General features: G+C 40.4%; 1 protein-coding gene across 1 annotated transcript in view; it reads right to left on the reverse strand.

Annotated features, from left to right (window-relative positions):
* The window catches only part of LOC114234212 (poly [ADP-ribose] polymerase tankyrase-1-like), a 53,726-nt gene that overhangs the window by 22,050 nt on the left and 8,300 nt on the right, over positions 1 to 23,376 (reverse strand). The window contains exons 5-9 of the mRNA XM_054712879.1: positions 22,801 to 22,859; positions 14,879 to 14,935; positions 11,978 to 12,014; positions 9,207 to 9,274; positions 2,947 to 3,003 (exon numbers count right to left, since the gene is read on the reverse strand). Coding sequence (XP_054568854.1) covers positions 2,947 to 3,003; positions 9,207 to 9,274; positions 11,978 to 12,014; positions 14,879 to 14,935; positions 22,801 to 22,859 — 278 coding nt within the window. The remainder of the gene's footprint in view (positions 1 to 2,946; positions 3,004 to 9,206; positions 9,275 to 11,977; positions 12,015 to 14,878; positions 14,936 to 22,800; positions 22,860 to 23,376) is intronic.

Consider the following 23,376-nt stretch of genomic DNA (forward strand, 5'->3'; position numbering starts at 1 on the left):
ACAAAGAATATCCTTACATGATATTATTCTACACTATCATCAAAATTTTCCCCAGATTTGGATCACCCCCAGTACTTATAATAGTTTCTTGCACCCTTGGGGATTAAAAAAAAAATCATCTGTTTGGTGCTTGGAGAGAAACTTAACACATCTCTTGATACTTTAGAATAACAACAGCATAATATACAATAATCCCAAGCAAACGTACAAACGAATTCTTTGAATGTCTGGCAGCAATGTAAAATGGACATATAAGGATTTAATCCTTTTCATTGTGTAGAGGGCCTCCTGGGAAGGCACCTGAGCATTCTATATTGGTCCCTCTTACCCTTTAGGCCAAGAGAGACCCTCTTCTCACAATTCAATTGCTCACAGCTGTTGCATGAGCTCTCTGTTCATGTCGAGGTGAAGTCTTGTGATGACTGGTGCCATGGATCTGTCTCTCACCCAGTGGGGCGAACTGAGCCCGCCCTGGAGAAGAAACCTGGGTTCCACAAGATATGTGATCAATGCTGGGGCCCCGCCAGCAGGCGAGGGGATCCCAAGGCAGGTGCTGGGCATTGAGGCCACGGGGGCATAGGCTATCAAGGAGACAAAACTGAACCTCAGGTCACCCTGCTTGGCCCGGAGGATGGCTGGTTAGCCAGAGATGGGTAAGATTCCTCAAGGAAGGAACAACCTAAGACAGGCACAGTCGCAGAGTGGCCATCAAGAGAGAATTTGGGGATCAACAGAGGTGGGGCACAGACCATCACCCTCCCAACATTGCAGGGGCCTGAACCCTAGCCCCTTCTGAGGGAGGTCTCCTGCCCCCATGGCTGCTTCGTGCTTCCCATGCCCAGCTCAGCTCAGGACCCAGGTGATCGACAGAGACTTGGCTGACAGCAGCTGCCCTTTCACTCCAACAAGAATTGTTTGAGTTGTCTTGTACCCATGGTGTGGGGAAGTGGGTTTATGATATCTAAATCCAACCTACCACCAGGAATGCTCAGGACCTACTCAAGAAGGCAAATAATCCCTTCCACCAATATTTACAGGGTAAAATAAGATTGTTGTTAGAGTAATAAATTTGACAGTAAAATAGTAGTCAGGTTTTCAGGCAAATTTCAGGTTAGTTGAAACAAGCGAATATTCTAGAAAAATTAATTGTACTGGACAAAAAGGTGTTCCTAAAGTGTTAACTAAAATTTTTATTGGTACTTCATCTCATGATAAAATTGTGCACCATGTAATGAACCTAAAATAGTAGTATTATAGTGCAAAAAACTAAAATTTAAAAGCCATCAAGATTACATTATAAAATTTTCAAAAGCCTCCTAACATTTAAATCAAAAAAGGAGGGGATAGTAGAGGAATATCATGTAAGGAAAAATATCCTGTAAGTAAATTACAGACAGAAAATTAATACTTTAGAAAATTAATTGTAAGGCTAAAAGCAAGACACCCATGAAAAACACACAAGGTGACAAAACAAGCCAGAGAAAAATCATTTGGGCAAAAAATGAAATAGGATCCCAAGTCAAATTTATAGAACATATTCCTTTATTAACTTTTGGTCAAGAATATGTTCGTATATTTTCAGAAAACAACTCCGAGAACATGTGGATTCCAGCAACAGAGAGGAATTGACAGGACTACTCCAGCCATGAAGACAGAAGAGCAGCAGTCCAGAGGTGGAAGACGCTGATGTGGCCTTCCCATACTATCAGTTAGCAGCTGTGCATCACTGCAGGTTGCCCAGGACCAAACCAGAGAGTCGTACCTGCATTACCATCATTTGTCCACGATCCAAAAATGTAATGTCAGTGCTGACATGTACACATAAGGAACAGTTGAACATTGAAATTGGGTCTCAAAAGAACTTTTGGCCAAGAAAAAAACACTACAGACTGATTCATTTGCCTGTCACCATAACCATTATTGCCTGTCTCATTTTCGGTTCTTATAAGTGTATTTCTAATAGCACATGATCTCACTCATCTAGGGGAAATAATGAACAACATAGACTGATGAACAAGAACAGACCCAGAAACAAGGAGGCATGGATCAGACTGTCGGGCCTCAGAGGGAGGGTAGGAAAGGGTGGGGGTAAAGGGGAGAGATCAAGCAAAGGACTTGTGTGCAAGCATATGAGCCTAACCAGCGGTTAAGGACAACAGGGGGGTGAGGGCATGTGTGGGGAGGGGTGTGGGATTGGAATGGGGGGATGAGGACAAATATGTGATACCTTAATCAATAAAGAAATTTAAAAATAATAAATAAATAAATAAATAAATAAATAAATAAATAAATACTTTTTAGGTCAAGGCCAAAAATTCAACCAGGACTATACCTATTGAGCAGAAAATTTTCATGCAGCAGGCCTAATATTGCTATCCTTCGGAAGTCCTGCTTAAATGGCTACTCTTCACTTGGAGTCTGAAAACCTGAATCTGGGGAGGGTTTCCACTATTCTCTACCTGAGGAGAGTGGCTCCCTGTACGTAAATGTTTTGTACAACCAACGGGGTGCATGCTGAACACCTGCATTCCTCCTGGGAATCTAGAATGCTGTACATGCGATGGGGGAGATGCCTATGTGACTAGCATGCCATAAAAACCTTGGCACTGAGTCTAACCAGACTGGCACATGACATATATCACACGTGTTGTCAGAATTTGACGCTGGAGTAACCAGGCACCTCCTGCTAACTCCAAGAGGACTATTGGAAGGTTGTGCTGATGTCTTCCACACTTTGTCACACACACCTTTTCTCTTTGTTGATTTTTCTTTAGTTCTTTCACTGTAAAAATCTTAGGTATGAGCACAACTCTATGCTGAGTCCTGTCAATTTTTCTAGTAAATAAGCAAACCTATGGGTGGGTTTAGGAACCTCTAACCAAATTACCTTCTGTGATTTTTGGATTGGTGTGTTATACATGATAACAATACAGAAGTAGAATATACCTGTCATTGATTTTGTTTCAGTCCATGCTTGTTTTCGAGTTTCCTGTTGATCTGTAACTATTGGAATAAAGACATGAAAGGGATAAATGAAACAATGATGTCAGAAAAATTTGAAACAAGAAACATTACTATTTAGTCACAATAGGAAATACAGAATCCTAATGACTGACAACATGTTCAATAGTATCAAAGTTCCTATAAGAAAATGAACACATTACAATGACCATTTTCTCCAGCTAAACAGGGTTTAGTTCCCTTTCACAAGAGTTATGAATCAATCAACTAACGGGGCTAACTTTAAAAAATCCATAACTATCATTTATGCTAAACAATTGTACTAATTATTACAGAGTTCTTTTTATTTATTCCTAATCATCTTTAAATTTCTTATTAAACTAAAATCATGGCTCACCTATTCAAGGCAGTTGTTAATAGGATAAGTCAAAAACTAAAAGAAATTCTATCCAAAATGTGAGGATATCCATAGATATTCCATTAAACTCTACCTCTATGGAAAAATACTGGTCTTTCCTGTTGAACTGTTGCTCTTTTCTGCTCATCTGATAAAGTCCTATTCTTCATGTCCTACCTAAATGCCAGTGCACTACCTGGAAATCTATGAATCATCGTAGAATTCTCTCTCCCTACTAGCTCTCTGCATGCAAACATCACAAAAATCTTATGAATTAGACCTCTCTACTGTCTCTGCTTTACTTTGGTACTGTCAACTACCCTAGTCAAACATGGGCTCTTAACAGATGTCTCTCACGGGGTAGATCTTTGGGGGTGGTGGTGAATATCACCAACTATTATAGTTCCCTCTTAAATTAATAATTTATTCTTAAGCAAAACAAATGAGAAAGAAATAGACCTAGAAAACACCAACACTTTAAATGGAATAAATTGAGGTTCCTGATTCATTTCAGTACAGATGAATGAAAACTTCATAATGGGTTAATGCTAGTCCAAGGAGGAAAAGTGTCCCTTTGTCTACAAGTTTCTTTATGTGGTTTCCTTCTATCTATCCTCTACATGAGGGGTCAGCAAACTAGGGCCCACAAGCCAAAAAAATAAATAAATAAAGCTGCTGTGGCACTACCTTTACAAATAAATTCTCACTGGAAGAGAGCCATGCCTATTCACTTACAGATTCTCTAGGACTGCTCTCACACTACAGTGGCAGACTTGAGTAGATATAACAGACCACATGGACTAAAATCATGTCCTTTGCAGAGAAAGCTTGCTGATGCCTCATTCATACCACAACTACATGGCCCATATCACATCTAACCTTGTTCCTCTTCTGCTTAAAACTACAATGAATCCCTGCAGTAAATATTCCTGGATCCCTACCTCAGTCTTCATTCTTGCTCCAAACCACAACTCTCTTTGGATGTTTACTGTCCTGACACACAAAGAAGGTGGTATCTCCCCAACTCCGAAAAGAGAAATTATTAAACTAAGCTCATCAGAGTCACTAGCTTACCATTAACTGGTTTAGAAATGAGCATGCGGTTAACCCAAGCCTATAAAATGTTAGTGGAAGTCACATGCAAACCTCTCAGGTTTCTTCCTATTTAAAAGAAACACATAGCCGAAACCGGTTTGGCTCAGTGGATAGAGTGTCGGCCTGCAGACTCAAGGGTCCCAGGTTCAATTCTGGTCAAGGACATGTACCTTGGTTGTGGGAACATCCCCTATGGGTAGTGTGCAACAGGCGGGTGATCAATGTTACTCTCTCATTGATGCTTCTAGCGCTCTATCCCTCACCCTTCCTCTCTGTAAAAAATCAATAAAATATATAAAAAAAGAAAAGAAAAGAAACACACAGGCCCAGCCAGTGTGGTTCAGTAGATGGATCCCATTGTCCCATACACTATGAGGTCACTGGTGATATTCCAGGGCCAGGACAGATGCCAGGGTGGCAGGGTTGATCCCCAGGAGGGGGTGTGTAGGAGAATGCCCATGGATATGATGGTTCTCGCTCATTGTTGTTTCAATCTATCTCTCCCTTTTCCTTCCTCTCCCTTTATTGTCAATAAAAACGTATTTTTACAAAAATTCTAAGGAAATACATAGCTCAACATCACTAATCTTGGAATTACAAATGAAATTCATAAGCAAGTAACTCCTCATTCCACTCAGAATGGCTGTTACCCTATATAATAAAATGGTAATATGCAAATTGACTGTCACTCCAACATACAAGATGGCCACCCCATATGGTCAAAGATGGCTTCCCCCATGTGGACACAAGAAGGCCGCCACAAAATGGCTGGCAGAAAAGGGCAGTTGGGGGTGATCATGCTGTCAGGGGAGGGCAGTAGGGCGGGGACCAGGCTTGCTCGGGAGGGCAGTTGGGGGAACAGGCCTGCAGGGGAGGGCAGTTGGGGGTGATGAGGCCAGTAGCGGAGGGCAGTTAGGGGAAATCAGCAAGCAGGGGGGCAGTTAGGTATTGATCAGTTTGGCAGGTCAGTGGTTAGAGGTTGATCAGGCAGACAGGCAGGCGAGCGGTTGAGAGCCAGCAGTCCTGGATTGCAAGAGGGATGTCTGACTGCCAATTTACGCCCAATAACACCGGGATCAGGCCTAAACAGGCAGTTGGACATCCCTCAAGGGGTCCCAGATTGAAGAGGGTGCAAGCTGTGATGAGGAACACATACCCGCCCCATGCACAAATTTCATGCACTGGACCTCTAGTCAAAATATAAATAAATAACAAGTGTTGAAGGGGATGTGGAAAAAAGAGAAAGCCTTGTGCACTGTTCATGTGATTGTAAATTGGTACAGTCACTGCAGCAAGCAGCATGGACATTCCTCAAAAAAAAAAAAAAATAGAACTGCCATTCTACCGCTAGGTATTTATCCAACAGAAAATGAACATGAATTTAAAAAGTTATCTGCACCCCTATATTCACTACAGCATTATTTATAATAGCCAAGATATGGAAGCAACTAGTTTTATTAGCTTTATCGGTATCATTCAATATATAAGTAAATATAAAAGATGAGGAATTCATAAACATGCACACACAGACACACACACATATCTACACTAATTGAAGAGGAACATGCAAATTGACCATACCTCTGTGACATCCACTAGCCAATCAAGAGTCAGTATGCAAATTAACCCAACAAAGATGCCAGGTCAATTTGCATATGCAGGTGTAGAGTGGTTGAGTAGTGCAGGATGCCTTCTATGAGGGGAAGGGTGGGAGGCGGAAGGAGCTACAATAGAGGCACTCAGGCCTGAGCAAACACTGAAGGCTCTGGCAGGAGCAAAGGCGGTGCAAAGGCCTGGGTCCCAGATGCCAGAGGAAATCTGGTGCCAGCAGACAGGGGAAGGAAGGCCTATTCTTGCAAGAATCTTCATGCAATGGGCCTCTAGTATGTTTAGGTGTGTGTGTGTGAGTGAATATATATATATGTGTGTGTGTGTGTGTGTGTGTGTGTGTGTGTGTATGTATATATCATATATAATAAAAGCCTTTTATGCAAATTGACCAAACAGCAGAACGACTAGTCGCTATGATGCACACTGACCACCAGGGAGCACTCAATGTAGGAGCTGCACCCTGGTGGTCAGTGCACTCCCACAAGGGAGTGCTGCTCAGTCAGAAGCCCGGCGACTCATTGCTGGCAAGCGCAGCAGTTGTAGAGGGAGCCTCACCTGCCTCCACAGCAGAGCTAAGAAGCAGTGAGCCAAGTGGTAAGGGGCCTGCAGTAAGGAGCAAGGGTCCCGAATTGCGAGAGGGTGCAGGCCAGGCTGAGGGATGCCCCCCTCCCAGCACTAATTGAGTGCATCTGGCACCTAGTATCATAATAACTTTGCTCGGTGACAGATGGTTACTACACATATCACTGTGTACACATCTTAAGGAGCATAAATGTCAAACCACTGTGGTAGTACACCTGAAAGTAATATAATGTGTGCTTACTCCACTTTAAAAAATGTTTAAAAATGAAAAAGGAAACATCTAAGGAGCAGCAGTTCTTCTGAGAATAGAATGCTTTGGAGCCATAGCTAACTAATAAAAAGGAAAGCTGACATAAACACTGACAACCTCACAGCTGATAAAAGGACAACTGCAATCCTGATGACATCACTGAGTCCCCAAAGCAATCCTGGTTCCTATTGTTTCGGCCTCTGTTAATCAGGCCACCTATCACCTGAAGCTAAAAGCATTCTACCTGAATAATTTTCCAAGGCCTGGAGGATAAGCTCTAGACATTTCTTTGGTACGAAAGACTTTCATAAGCCTGCCTTAGCTAGGCACTCACCTCATTCCCAACCATTCCCGTAGCCATAGCACACATTTTGTACCATCAAAACTGTACTGCTCACAATTCCCACCACCTGCCCTTCCTGCTGCCAAACATGTCATCTGAATAGATATTCCTCCTGCCAAACGTCACCGTTCTGCCCCTTTAGCTGGAAAACTTATTTGTGGTCTGCATGCTAACTTTAAAACCCATCCACATTTTTTTTGAACTGTTTAAAAATTTGATTAAAGATGGAGAGACAGATATAAACCCTTGTTTGAGTTCCCATTATTTATGCATTCATTGGATTAATCTGCTATTTGACCAGGCATCAAATCCACAATCTTGGCATATCAGGGACAATGTTTTAAGCAAGTGAGAAACCCAGCCAAAGCCTCAGCCACATTCTTACAACAATAATTCTCATCATGGACTTATAAGTGTCTGACACATACTAAACACCAATACCATGAATAAGTAGAGATAATTATAAAATGCTACTGAGCTCTGGCACCTAGGAAGCACTAAATAAAATATAGTAAGTAAAAGAAGTGACAATGATACTAACAAGCTTTTAGAGGGCAATGACTATTTTTAAAATGTTTCAACTCTGCAACTTCACAATAACACTTAGTACCTGAAAGACACCTGAAAGTTAAATTGCACACAGTTCAGCTGAAAAATCAATAACTGAATTTTGACATTTTCTTTCAAAATTCTGTTTAGAAAAACAGAGAAATAAACCAGCGATACCTCTCTCATATTATGAGCACCTTCAAGATCAAAATGCTATTTCATCCTTGTATTTCCTATCATTTGAAAAACCAAACTACACAAGTCCTCTGATAAAGGTCTTCTAAGTCCAAGGTGTCCTCATACATTCAGATTCTACAATAAACTAGGTGCCACAACTGGTATTTTTGTTAGTGGGAAACATTTTTGTATATTTACTAAAATTTGTTGAGTCCCAGGTTGGGCTATTTGAAACTTGTTATCATTATCATCTGACCAATGGCAACAGAGCATCTTGTTCTAAAGAAATTCCAGTGTCCTGATAATTATCAAATTAATGAAGTCATCTGAATAGATATTCCTCCTGCCATATATCACCTTTCATTTTGATTTCTGAGAAATGCAGTTGATAATCGTGAGACCTTTTTGGTATAATATAAAAAATACACCTTGATTCTCAAAAGGCATTACATTTCTCATTTCTATACAATGGTTAGGTACCTTTTATAACAATCTCATTGGGATTCTTACACAATGGCTAAGGGTTGTAGCTCTTAAGGTTTGCCATAGATTTTGGTACCAGAGAAGTATTGTTGAGTTCCTAGTTTTAGTTACTTGTTTAGTGACACAAATTACTATGTAATAACGAGTATTTATTTACTAAATGTAATCAATTCACAGTTAAAACTAAAGATCCATTTTAGAACAAGTCCAATTTGTTACTGTAAATACAAAGGAAACATATACCATCCTAAATTAACATTTTTTTTCTTTTTAACATAAAAATAAGTTGTGGGATTTTAGGGGTCAGAACTAACTAAATAAACTTCTTTTCAAACGATATTGCCCCAGATATTTTTTAAAGTATATTTTATTGATTTTTTTACAGAGAGGAAGGGAGAGAGAGAGAGTCAGAAACATCGATGTGAGAGAAACATCCATCGGCTGCCTCCTGCACAGATTTGCCCGCAACCAAGGTACATGGCCTTGACCGGAATTGAACCTGGGACCTTTCAGTCTGCAGGCCCACATTCTAACCACTGAGCCAAACCGGTTTCGGCCCCAGATTTTAAATTAGCTACAATTAACATCATAAATTATACTGAATACTATTCTATTAAGAAAGAGATTTAGAAAAAAATATACATGCAGCTTCCACATTGTTGGTATTTTTTCGCTGTCTCTCTAATTATCAAAACTTCCTTACTCTTACTTCATCTATGGTAGCAATACCAAGAGGAATTCACTATCAGTAGTCTTACCAGGAGTGTGACTTTCAGATTTTTGGGGTCCCTTTTCTTCTTTATATTCAGAGGCTATTTTTTGATGGCTGTGTACAAAAAAAAAAAAAAAAGATGATAAATAATATTTCTTAATATTAACATAAAATATTTTCAAAATATCGTAAGTTATTAGAATATTTCAGATAATATCAGAACTGAAACTAAAATTTTAATTGTACCACACACTTTAAATTTGTAAGTTCTACAACTGTTTCTATGAAGTATGTAATTTTATTTAAAAATAAGGAATAACAGCCCTAGGCAGTTTGGCTCAGTGGATAGAGCATGGGCCTGCAGACTGAAGGGTCCAGGTTTGATTCCAGTCAAGGGCACAAATCCCGGGTTGTGGGCTCGATCTGTAGTAATGGGCATGCAGGAATCAGCCAATAAAAGATTCTCTCTCATCACTTAGTTTCTATCTCTCTCTCCCTCTCCCTTCATCTCTGAAATCAATAAAAATATACTTAAAAATAATAATAAGGTATCACAGTCTTGATATGACAGCAGTATAGTTCAGTGAATTAATAAGAGTTAGCTTGACATCACCACAAATGTCTTGAACCCACACATCGTAGTTCTATAACCAACAGCTCTTTGTTTTCAAAGAAATCACATTTCTTTGGCTCAAGGTCTTCCTCTACAAAATAAGAATCTTACTACCTTAATTTAGAAGGTTAGAAGGAAAATTAAATGAGATAATAGAGCAAAAACATATGCTTAGGAAACAGTAAAACAAAGAAAAAGTTGACTTATGAACTTTTTAGTTGAATCTATTTTGGTTCCCCCCCAAAAAAACCCCAATATAGGCTTTTCATGGTTTCTAACATTCAATTGTTGCAGTTTTCAGAAAATGTTATGAATTTTGTTTATTACCTGTACTTACATAGTGGTTTGTAATTCAGGGCATCTCAGCTATTATGTAACTGGCAACTACATTTATGTACAAATAGATTACCCCATGAAGTCAGATAATACCATGCTCCCTTCTTTATGTAGCAAATCATACAAACCACAGAAAACTAATAAAAGTCAGGACCTGGCCTTGACTAATACTAGGCCTTCTCTACCTAATCAAACTGTGACCCAGAAGATCTTTATAAGAATGATGCTTAATCTTCCTGTTGGCCCCCAACTGGTTTGGAAAATACACTACTATTTGTCACACATGGAAACTGATGATTCATACCTGGGGCTCTAGCAATTGTATGGACCAAAATTCTACTTTTAAAACAGAGCTTTCTGTTGAGTGGCTTCCATGTGCAGCATAATTTAAAGTACTTTGAAATCTGAGGTACGTTCAAGTCACTTGGGAAAATTTCATTGTTATGGCAAAGAGATCACTTGAGGGACCATCTTTAATTATGGAACCTCGGGCAATTTGTGCCTACTACTCTGGGAAAGAAATATGGGACCTTCCACTATCTGAACAAAGATGCTCCACAGTACATAAAATAACCTTGGCATACAGTTCTGGTAACAAAGGAGAAAGGAACTTCTGGTATTTTCCTTAGCCATTATTTGATTCTCCCTGGCAGCTTAGTATTGTTCTAAGTAACACCTACTAGCAGAGAAAAACAAACATGAAGCTCAAAGAATAACTTATCCCTGAAGATCTGGGCTAAAACATGAGCTCCACATAAGCTTTCCAGTGTGTGAGGGAGGATGAGGGTGGCTAGAGCTAGGAGGCCCAGCTGCCAGAATAGGTTGCTGGTAATTGGAATAGTGGCTAAGCATACAAAGCATAGGTGTATAAACTAAAAATAGGTGTGACCCTCAAATCCAAGTGTGAGTCAACATGAAGACTCAGGAATCTGGATCATCAAGGCCAACCTGGGAGCAAAGATCAATCATGATTATATGATGGGGCTCAATGTCAACTCAACAGCAATAGATTCAATGGAAACAACATAAAAGTTAGAATGTCCTTTTTTGACATCTCCATCGGACTTGTGAGAGAAGATTGCCTTCCTGGACGTAGGGAATCCTTTATGTTCCTGAAAATCCAAGTGGGGGAGGAAAGGGAGGATATAGGAGATAGCCCCCAGAAACTACAGATTTTTCTGCTACAGTGAACACTTCAAGACCCCAAATAACTAGTTAAAAATATCAGAGCTGAGATTTTATTTGTAACCCCATGCATAGTGGTCCTACGTGCAATGAAATGGATAAAAATCTTAAAAGTTCTGAGAAAATGAATCTGGCCAAGTGCTCCTATTAACTAGCCAAGCCTTTCCTTGGTTTATGGCTGATGACCTAGACCAATTGAATGCCATACCCAAACTGTCTGAACCAAACTATAGAATGTCACCCGTTACATAAAAAGTGACAGAGAAATGATTTTATACCTCAGTTAAGTGATAAGTAGCATTTCAAAGCAAACACTTACAAATTAAAACCACTCACAAAAGCCTATTCTTCTGCAGCCCACCCACAGTGATCTTGAGAAAAGTCATCAGCATCAGTACCTTCCTGAAGAAGCCTGCCTGTATTTGGGGACTCATCATTTCCAGCAAGCATGAGTCAGCCCTTGCTAACTATGGAATGTTATGGTCAACTCATTCACCTCCCTGAATCACAGTTGCCTCATTAATAGAAAGTAGGTTACAATAGCACAGCTACTTTGCCAAGCTATTGTGATGACTATATATCACAGGTTCATTACATAGTATAGGGTCTAGCCCACAGTAGAACACTCTAGAAATGTTAGTTTCTTTTCTCTGCTGTTAACATATAATTATGGAAAATCCTACCTGCTTAAAGAGTCTTCATCAGATTTCTCAACCACTACTTAAAAAAAAGTGAAATACATTTTAAAACAATAAAAATATAGAACTTTAAAAGTACCAGTTTAATGTTTTGTTAGAAAGTGTAACTTCAGGACCACACCTGAAGACTATACTAGAGTGAACATTAATCATATTATTGGTATCCCAATAATACATTAGGAACATTCACTTTGCTTTTTAAACACATCTAATGCCAAAATAGAAAGTTTGGGGTCTATCAAAACTTGATACTTACCTGTGAACTGCCATGTACAATGAACATCATCTAACCAAACCCCATCAGCCTGACAGAAAACTGTATCATTAGTGGAAGCAGAATCATAAACTAACCATGTCAAACTTAAATATTATGAGTTTACTGACTTTTTCCCTTAAAAAATGTTCAAAGAGGGTATATTTATTTGCCCAAACACAATATAAATTCTTCACTCCTTCAGTGAAGACTAGCCAGTTTAGGATGAAACTAAGGAAGCTCAGTTGCTAGGCACTACATTTTGCAACACTGCAAAACATAGGAGGCAGATTCTTTCTGTCCCCATATCCAAAAGGAAGATAAGTAGGAAAGACGTTTTTATTCCAGGTGCATAAAGTAGAACCTCTTGAGGCTGTCTCCTCCCATTGCTAGAGTATCTGTTCCCACCTCACAGAGCAGTGTGGCATAGATAGTAAATGCTCTGCAGGAGGGTGTGAGGTCATTTTTCTCCACTCTCCCCATTAGGTGGCAAATGCCTAGAGAAATCATTCTCTTTCAGCTTGTATGGGACATGTCATCAGATACTATGCTGATGAGCAGCAACAAAAAGCAATTCAGTTCTAAGACCATCTTGGATAACTACATCCAATTGCCTTAGAATTTTCACTTGTTAAACATAAAGATAACCCAGTGTAAATTCCAACTATACAAGGGAAACACATATCTAGGAAGATAGTAAAAAAGGTCAGTGGTTTCCAGGGGTTAGGGAGAAGGGATGATGAATAAGCAGAGCACAGAGAATTTTTTAGGGCAGTGAGAAGATTCTATATGATACTGTAATGGTGGGTATGTGCCATCATAGCTCTGTCAAAACCCATAGGGTGTACAACACCAACAGTGAATCTTAATGTAAACTATGGACTTTGGTTTATAATCATGTCATTGCATATCCCCTCCATTGAAATAAATATATCTCTCAGTTGCTGAATATAAAAAATGAGAGAAGCAGTGGGTTTAGGTTTGTGTGGTTTATGGGCACTTTCCACTCAATTTTGATGTGCACCTACAACTCTTCTAAAAAATAAAGCTTATTCGTTTTTCTTTTTTTTCATTTAAATACTTTATTGTTTAAAGTACTGCATATGTCTCATTTCCCCCCTCCCGCCCCCATTGACCTCTCCCCGGCCACTCCCACCTTCCTGCACATGCCCTCACCTCCCTAGTTTTTGTGCCCATTGGTTATGCTTATATGCATGTCCACCCTCCAAATGTATCCATTGTATCTTCTATTAGCATATGATGACATATAAATGCTATTTTGAAGACACAGTCACATTGGTAATTAAGATAAGGATCAAAGTTTGAGATGATATATATTATTCCCACAATTGAGTGAAGCCATGTGAAAAGAAATAAAAAAAAGCTAATACTTTTAAATGTATTCCAGGGCAAGAAAACAACTAATAAAGGTGATTAAATATCTTGCTTTATAATTATAAACAGGGATTTAGTGCAATATACATCAGAACTGAATCATCCATATAATTAAGACACTTTGTCTTCTAATTTTAAATAAAAAATTATTTTTTCTGATTTCATCTAAAAATGAACATGAAGCCTAAATTGGATTAAAAAAGAACTTATAATTCCCTAATATTGCGCTAGTAATTTCTGTACAAACTAGAGGCCCCATGCACAAAATTCATACAAGAGTAGGCCTTCCTTCCCCTGGGCTGCCAGCACTGGTTTCCCTTTGGCACCCGGGACCCAGGCTTCCCTCCAGCTGCTGGCAGGCACCCAGGACTGGGCCTTCCCTCACAGCCCTGGACTCATCCGGAAGGTTGTCCAGAAGGACTACTGGTCTAATTAGCATGTCATGTTTTTATTATTGTAGATGCATGTGAAATACCAAAAGCCACAAAAGTAAACAGCATTGCAAGCAATTATGAATTATGCAAGTGAAACAAGCACCATATAATATTACCGTATTACTTGACCTTAAAATAAATTTTTAGGTCAAGGCCAAAAATTCAATCAGGACTATACCTATTGAGCAGAAAATTTTCATGCAGCAGACCTAATACTGCTATCCTTTGAAAGTCCTGCTTAAATGGCTACTCTTCACTTGGAGTCTGAAAACCTGAATCTGGAGAGGGTTTCCACTATTCTCTACCTGAGAAGAGTGGCTCCCTGTACCTAAATGTTTTGTACAACAAATGGGGTTCTGGCTGAACACTTGCATTCCTCCTGGGAATCTGGAACGTTGTACATGCGATGGGGAAGATGCCTATGTGACTAGCATGCCATAAAAACCTTGGCACTGAGTCTAACCAGACTGGTAGATGACATATTTCACTCGTGTTGTCAGAATCTGACACTGGAGTAACCAGGCACCTCCTGCTAACTCCAAGAGGACTCTTGGAAGGTTGTGCCTGATGTCTTCCACAGTTTGTCACACACACCTTTTCTCTTTGTTGATTTTGCTTTAGTTCTTTCACTGTAAAAATCTTAGGTATGAGCACAACTCTATGCTGAGTCCTGTAATTTTTCTAGTAAATAAGCAAACCTAGGGGTGGGTTTAGGAACCTCTAACCAAATTGCCTTCTGTGAAATTATTTTTGGATTCGTGTGTTATCTATGATTACAATACAGAAGTTGATTTCCCAGAATACCTGTCATTGATTTTGTTTCAGTCGATGCTTGTTTTTGAGTTTCCTGTTGATCTGTAACTATTGGAATAAAGACATGAAAGGGATAAATGAAACAATGATGTCAGAAAAATGTGAAACAAGAAACATTACTATTTAGTCACAATAGGAAATAAAGAAACCTAAAGATTGGCAATATGCTCAATAGTATCAAAGTTCCTATAAGAAAATGAACACATTACAATGACCATTTTCTCCAGCTAAACAGGGTTTAATTCCCTTTCACAAGAGTTATGAATCAATCAACTAACGGGGCTAACTTCAAAAAATCCATAACTATCATTTATGCTAAACAATTGTACTAATTATTACAGAGTTCTTTTTATTTATTCCTAATCATCTTTAAATTTCTTATTAAACTAAAATCATGGCTCACCTATTCAAGGCAGTTGTTAATAGGGTAAGTCAAAAACTAAAAGAAACTCTATCCAAAATGTGAGGATATCCATAGATATTCCATTAAACTCTACCTCTATAGAAAAATACTGGTCTTTCCTGTTGAACTGTTGCTCTTTTCTGCTCATCTGATAAAGTCCTATTCTTCATGTCCTACCTAAATGCCAGTGCACTACCTGGAAATCTATGAATCATCGTAGAATTCTCTCTCCCTACTAGCTCTCTGCATGCAAACATCACAAAAATCTTATGAATTAGACCTCTCTACTGTCTCTGCTTTACTTTGGTACTGTCAACTACCCTAGTCAAACATGGGCTCTTAACAGATGTCTCTCACGGGGTAGATCATTGGGCGGGGGGGGGGGGAGGGGTGAATATCACCAACTATTATAGTTCCCTCTTAAATTAATAATTTATTTTTAAGCAAAACAAATCAGAGGAAAATAGACCTAGAAAACACCAACACTTTAAATGGAATAAATTGAGGTTCCTGATTCATTTCAGTACAGATGAAGGAAAACTTCACAATGGATTAATGCTAGTCCAAGGAGGCAAAGTGTCCCTTTGTCTTCAAGTTTCTTTATGTGGTTTCCCTCTATCTATCCTCTACATGAGAGGTCAGTAAACTAAGGCCCACAGGCAAAAAAAAAAAAAAAAAAAAGCTGCCATGGCAGATGGTTTTACAAATAAAGTCTCACTGGAAGAGAGCCATGTCTGTTCACTTACAGATTCTCTAGGACTGCTCTCACACTACAATGGCAGACTTGAGTAGATATGACAGACCACATGGACTAAAATCATGTCCTTTGCAGAGAAAGCTTGCTGATGCCTCATTCATACCACAACTACATGGCCCATATCACATCTAACCTTGTTCCTCTTCTGCTTAAAACTACAATGAATCCCTGCAGTAAATATTCATGGATCCCTACCTCAGTCTTCATTCTTGCTGCAAACCACAACTCTCTTTGGATGTTTACTGTCCTGACACAAAGAAGGTGGTATCTCCCCCACTCCAAAAAGAGAAATTATTAAACTAAGCTCATCAGAGTCACTAGCTTACCATTAACTGGTTTAGAAATGAGCATGCGATTAACCCAAGCCTATAAAATGTTAGTGGAAGTCACATGCAAACCTCTCAGGTTTCTTCCTATTTAAAAAAAAACACATAGCCGAAACCGGTTTGGCTCAGTGGATAGAGCGTCGGCCTGCGGACTCAAGGGTCCCAGGTTCGATTCCGGTCAAGGGCATGTACCTTGGTTGCGGGAACATCCCCTGTGGGGGGTGTGCAGGAGGCAGCTGATCGATGTTTCTCTCTCATCATTGTTTCTAGCTCTCTATCCCTCTCCCTTCCTCTCTGTAAAAAATCAATAAAATATATAAAAAATAAAGTAAAATAAACACATAGGCCCAGCCAATGTGGTTCTATAGGTTTAGGCTGTTGTCCCATGCACCAAGAGGTCACTGGTTATATTCCACTTGAGGGAAGATGCCAGGGTGGCAGGGTTGATACCCAGGAGGGAGCTTGAATGAGGCAGCCAATGGATATGATGGTTCTCTTCATTGATGTTTCAATCTCTCTCTCCCTTTTATTCCCTCTCCCTCTAAAATCAATAAAAACATATTTTTTAAAAAATTAAGGAAGCACATACTTCAACATCACTAACCAGTGAAACGTAAATAAAAGCCATAAGGAAATACCACCTCACTCCTCTCAGGATGATTGTCATCAAAATATAAATAAACTAGAAGTCCGATGCACGAAATTTGTGCACGGAGGTGGGTTGTCCCTCAGTTCAGCCTGTACCTTCTCCAATCTGGAACTCCTGGAGGGATGTCCGACTGCCTGTTTAGGCACAATCCAGGACTGCTGGCTCCCAACTGCTTGCCTGCCTGCCTTCCTGATTGCCCCTAACCTCTTCTGCCTGCCAGACTGATCACCCCCTAACCTGGTTAATGCTTAACTGCTCCCCTGCCACCCTGTTTTCCCCCAATTTCCCTCCTCTGCCGGCCTGGTCATCCCTAACTGCCCTCTTCTGCAGAGTTGATCACCTCCAACTGCCCTCCCTTGCAAGCCTGGTCCCTCTCAACTGCCCTCCCTTGCAGGCCTGGTCCCTCTCAACTGCCCTCCCTTGCAGGCTGGGTGCCTCCCAACTGCCCTCTCCTGCTGGCCATCTTGTAGTGGCCATGTTGTGTCCACATGAGGGGCAGGATCTTTGACCACATGGGGGCAGACATATTGTGTGTTGGATAAGGTGACCAGATCGTCCTGCTTTTGGCGGGACAGTGCCAATTTTTAACAATTTGTCCCGAGTCCCACGGCGTTTTAAAAAAGTCCCTATCTTTCCAAAAATTTATTTTCCTCCTACAATTGAAACTTTGTAGCCTGGAGCGGAGCCAAGCCTGCTGCTCCCTCCGGGGTGGCAGCCATTTCTCTTACAGTTAATTCACCTTCTATAATTGAAACTTTGTAGCCTTAAGCGGAGGCCTGGCCGGCCAGGGTGTGCGGAAAGCTTTGCTTCCCCTGTTGCCGCCAGCAACCCTGGCCTGTTCTCTCAAGCTCCGTTCTGCCCCCATTTCTGTTTGAATTTGTTTACCTTCTCTAATTGAAACCTTGTAGCTTGAGGGGAGGCTTAGGCTGCAACACCTATCGGAAAGCTTGGCTTGCTCTGTTACCTGGGAAACCTTGCTCTCTGTGGCTGTAGCCATCTTGGCTGGGGTTAATTTGCATACTTTCCCTGATTAGCTGGTGGGCATGGCTTGGCTGGTGGGTGTGGCTTGTGTAGCAGAGTGATGGTTAATTTGCATATTACCCTTTTATTAGAGAGGATAACTAGTGTTGATAAGGATATGAGAAAAGAGAAAGCCTTGAGCACTGTTCATGTGATTATAAATTGGTACAGTCATGGTGGAAAGCAGCATGGACATTCCTCAAAAAATTAGAAATAGAATTGCCATTCTACTGCTGGGTATTTATCCAACAGAAACATGAACGAGAATTTGAAAATATATCTGCACCCCTATGTTCACTACAGCATTATTTGCAGTAGCCAAGATATGGAAGTGATGTAGAAGTCCTTCAATGGAAAAGTAAAGGAAGATATTGAATGTATAAACATACACACACATAATGAAGAATTACTCGACATACAAGAAATTAATTCTTGCCATTTATGGAACCATGGATTGACCAAGAGGGTCTTATACTAAGTGAAATTAGACAGAGAAAATTAAATACCATGTGGTTAGAGATGCCATGTAAAAAAACAAAACAGAAACAGACCGCATAGCTACAAAGAATAAATTGATGGTTGTCAAGGGTAGTTATCTGAAGAGATAGGTGAAATAAAAGAATATAAATGAGAAGTGCAAACTTCCTATTATCCTATCTAATAAAAGAGTGATATGCAAATTAACCACCACTCTGCTACACCCACAAGTCACACCCACCAGCCACGCCCACCAGCCAATCAGGAGTGGGTTTGCAAATTAACCCAATCAAGATGGCTGTGGCCATGAAGAGAGCAGGAAAGAGGCTTGGGTTTCCCTGGCAATGGAGGAAGTCAAGCTTTCCGAACACCCTGCCCAGCCCAGACCTCAGCTTAAGGCTACAAAGTTTCAATTATATTAGATAAATATATCCCAACAGAAATGGCTGCCACCACTGAGCAAGCAGAAGGCTTGGCTCTGCTCCAGGCTACAAAGTTTCAATTGTAGAATATAAATAAATCCCAGATACCAGGGCCTCCGCTAGGGTCACTGGGGGGCGTGGCCAGCCTGCAAACCACCACAGGCCCCTCACCCAGGCTGCCCCACACCCCAAGGGAACCCCCACTCTGATCCAGGACACCCATCAGGGCAAACCAGCTGGCCCCCACCCATGCACCAGGCCTCTATTGTATCTAACTACAGAGTAATATGCAGATTGACCATCACTCCAACACACAAAATGGCTGCCCCAATGTGGTCAAAGATCCTACCCCATGGGGACACAAGATGGGCACCACAAGATGGCCAGCAGGGGAGGGCAGTTGGGAGGGACTAGGCCTACAGGGGAGGGCAGTTAAGGGCAACCAGACTGGCGGGAGGGCAGTTAGGGGTGACCAGTCTGGCAGGGGAGGGAAGTTAGGGGCAATCAGGCTGCAGGGGAGCAGTTAGGCATCAATCAGGCTGGCAGGGGTTAGGGGTGATCAGGCTGGCAGGCAGAAGCAGTTAGGGGCAATCAGGCATGTAGGCAGGCAAGCAGTTGGGAGCCAGAAGTCCTGGATTGTGAGAGGGATGTCCGACTGCCCGTTTAGGCCCAATCCCACTGGGATCGTTTCTAATCAGGCAGTCGGACATCCCTTGAGGGGTCCCAGATTGGAGAGGGTGCAGGCTGGGCTGAGGGACACCCCCCCATGCACGAATTTCATGCACTGGGCCTCTAGTAAAATATGTAAGCCATAAGACATAGTGTGCATTAAAGGAAATGTGTCAATATCTTAAAAACTTTGCTTGGTGATAGTTACTAGACATATCATTGTGAACACATCATCTATATATATAAAAGCCTAACTGACCAACTGACCAAATAACCGCTTGCTATGATGCACACTGACCACCAGGGGGCAGATGGTCAATTCCGGAGCTGCTTCCTGCGCTCCCACAGCCAACCTCCCACACCCAGCCAGCCTCAATCACACACGAATTCATGCACCAGGCCTCTAGTAAGGCATATAAATGTCAAACCACTATAGTTGCACACCTGCATGTAATGTAATTTGTGCCAATTCTACTTTAACAAACTGTTATAAAAGGAAAATGAAACATCTAAGGAAAAGCAGTCCTTTTGACCTTCACATATTGACATGTGAGAATAGGATGTTAGGAGTCACAGCTGATTACTGACCAGAAAAGCAGACATACCATACACACTGAGAACCTCACAGCTGAATAAGGTATAACAACTGGAATCCTGTTATCATCACCAAACTACTTGCTTCCTATTACTTTGGCCTCTGATAATTAGGGCACCTAGTATCTGAAGCTAAAAGCATTTTGGCTAACAAATTTCCCCAAGGCTCAGAAAATAAGATCTAGTCCTTTCTGTTTTACTCAAGACTTTCATAAGCCTGCATTAGCTAGGTCTCACCTCATTCCCAAACATTCCCATAGCACAAATTTTATACCTTTGAAACTGAACTGCTCATAATTCCCAGAGTTCACGTATACATCTTAGGCCTTGCCCCGCTTTTCCTGCGACCAAACATGTAATCTCAATAGATGTTCCTACTGCCACACATTACCCTTCTACCCCTTTACATGGAAAATTTCTTTGTGGTCTGTGTACTTACTTTAAAACCCACCCACATTTTTATTTTTAAACTTTTTAAAAATTGATTAAAGATAGAGAAACACAGACAGAGAGAGAAACACTGGTTTGTTGTTCCATTTACTTATGCCTTCATTGTGTGAATCTCACCAGGCATCAAACCCACATCCTTAGTATATCAGGGACAATGTTTTAAGCAACTAAGAAACCTGGCCAAAACCTCCGCCACATTCTTAAAACTCTAATTCTCAGCATGGACTTATAAGTGTCTGACACATACCAAACACCAATACCATGAATAAATAGGAATAATTATAAGATGGTAATGAGCTCTGGCACCTAGTAAGCACTAAATAAAGTATAGTAAGTAATAAAAGTGACAATGATACTAACAATCTTTTAGAGGGCAATGACTGTTTTTAAAATGTTTCAATTCTGCAACATCAGAATAACACTTAGTACCTGAAAGACACCTGAAAGTTAAATGGCACACCATTCAGCTGAAAAAGAATTACTGAATTTTGACATTTTCTTTGAAAATTCTGTTTAGGAAATCAGAAATAAACCAGCAACACCTGTTCCATATTATGAGCTCCTCCAAGGTCAAAACATTATTTCATCCTTGTATTTCCTATCATTTGCAAAACCAACATGCACAAGTCCTCTGATAAAGGTCTACTAAGTCCAAGGTGTCCTCATATAGTTCAGATTGTACAATAAACTAGGTGCCACATCTGGCATTTTTGTTAGTGGGAAACATTTTTGTACATTTATTATAATTTAACTAGTGACTCGGCGTGTGAAATCGCGCAGCCCCGCCCAACCACACGCGCTGTGCCCACCTGCCCACCACCTGCCTGACACCCTAACCTCTCCACCCAGAGCTCCAGCGCCTTTGGCCCCACCCTTGTCCTCTCCAACCTGATCTGGTGGCTTCAAGCCCCGCCCTCAGTCCCACAAGTCCCTCAGGCTGGTCCCGCCTCCTCCTGCACCTCCCACTTCTGCCCCATCTCCAGAGCAACGTGGCAGCTCCCCCGCATCATGGCGCTGGAGGAGAGTGTAGAGCCTCCCACCTGCTGTGGAGATTTGGGCGCTGCTTCCTGGCAGCATGTGCTTTGCTCCTTCCCCTGACAAGTGAGCAGCGGGTGCGTGAGTGCAAGCGGTGGGTGGTGAAGGACTGGTGAGGGGGCGCTACGGCTCTCACCTGCCTTCCCTGCCACCAGATGGTCCCACCTCCTCCAGGCGCCTCCCCGCTTCCACCCAGTCTCCAGAGCAACGCAGTGGCTCCGCCCCCCACACATGCAGGCTCATGCTGAACTGTCTATGGTGTGAGGGTGTCACGACAATTAGCATATTAGCTCTTTATTATATAGGATGAGTTCCAGGTTGGGCTATTTTAATATTTATTGTCATTATCTTTTCACCAATGGCAACAGAGCATCTTGTTCTAAAGAAATTTCAGTGTCCTGATAATTAACAAATTAATGAAGTCAACATATCTCCTTCTGTTTTGACTTCTGAGGAATGAAGTTCATAATAGTGAGACCTTGTTGGCATAATATAAAAAATACTGGTACACTATGCTTCTCAACAGGCCTTGCCTTTCTGACTTCAGTACTATGGGTAGATAGCTTTAAAAAACAATCCCACTGGGATACTTGCACACTGGCTAAGTGTTGTAGATCTTATGGTTTGCCATTTCTTTGTGCTACCAGGAAAGTTTTGTTGAGTTCCTAGTTTTATTTACAGTTTTAGTGAGACTAATCGCTATGTAATAGCAAGTATTCATTTACTAAATGTAATCCATTCACAGTTAAAACTAAAGATCCATTTTAGAACAAGTCCAATTTGTTATTGTGAATACAGAGGAAACATACACCATTCTAACTTAATTTTTTTTTCTTTTTTTACATGAAAATTTCATGTGGGATTTTAGAGGTCAGGACTAAATAAATGAACTTCTTTTCAAGGGATATTGCCCCAGATTTTAAATTACCTACAATTAACTTTGTTAATCATAATGAATACTATGCTATTAAAAAAGAGATTAAGAAAAACTATACATGCAACTTCCACATTGTTTGGTATTTTTTCCCCTGCTCTTACATTATCAAAACTTCCTTACTCTTACTTCATCTATGGTAGACCACCAAGGGAAATTCACTATCAGAAGTCTTACCAGGAGTGCAACTTTCAGATTTCTGGGGGTCCTTTTCTTCAGAAGTTAGTTGCTGTTTGCTGTGTACAAAAAAAAATAAAAAACGGTGACAAATAATATTACTATCATAATATTAACATAAAAATAGTTTACAAATATTGTAAATTCTTAGAATATTTCAGATTATATCAGCACTAATATTAAAACTTAATTTATATCATCTACTTTAAATTTGTAAATTATACAACTGTTTTATGAAGTATGTAATTAAACAAAAAGTTATAACAAGTCATGATTTGAGGGCAGTATAGTTCAGTGAATTAATTAGAGTTAGCTTGACATTATCACAAATGTCTTGAACTCACACCTCCTAGTTCTATAACCCACAGCTATTTCTTCTCAAACAAGTCACTATTCTTGGCTTAAAGTCCTCCTCTACAAAAGAAGACTCTTATTACCTTATTTCCGAAAGTTGTTAGGAGGATTAAATGAGATGATAGAGCAAAAGTACATGTTCAGAAAAAACAGTAAAGCAAAGAAAAAAAAAATGAACTTTATTTGTTGAAACTATTTTTGACTCCCAGTGTGAACTTTTCA

The sequence above is a fragment of the Eptesicus fuscus genome, chromosome 24, assembly GCF_027574615.1.
Source record: "Eptesicus fuscus isolate TK198812 chromosome 24, DD_ASM_mEF_20220401, whole genome shotgun sequence".
NCBI lineage: Eukaryota > Metazoa > Chordata > Mammalia > Chiroptera > Vespertilionidae > Eptesicus > Eptesicus fuscus.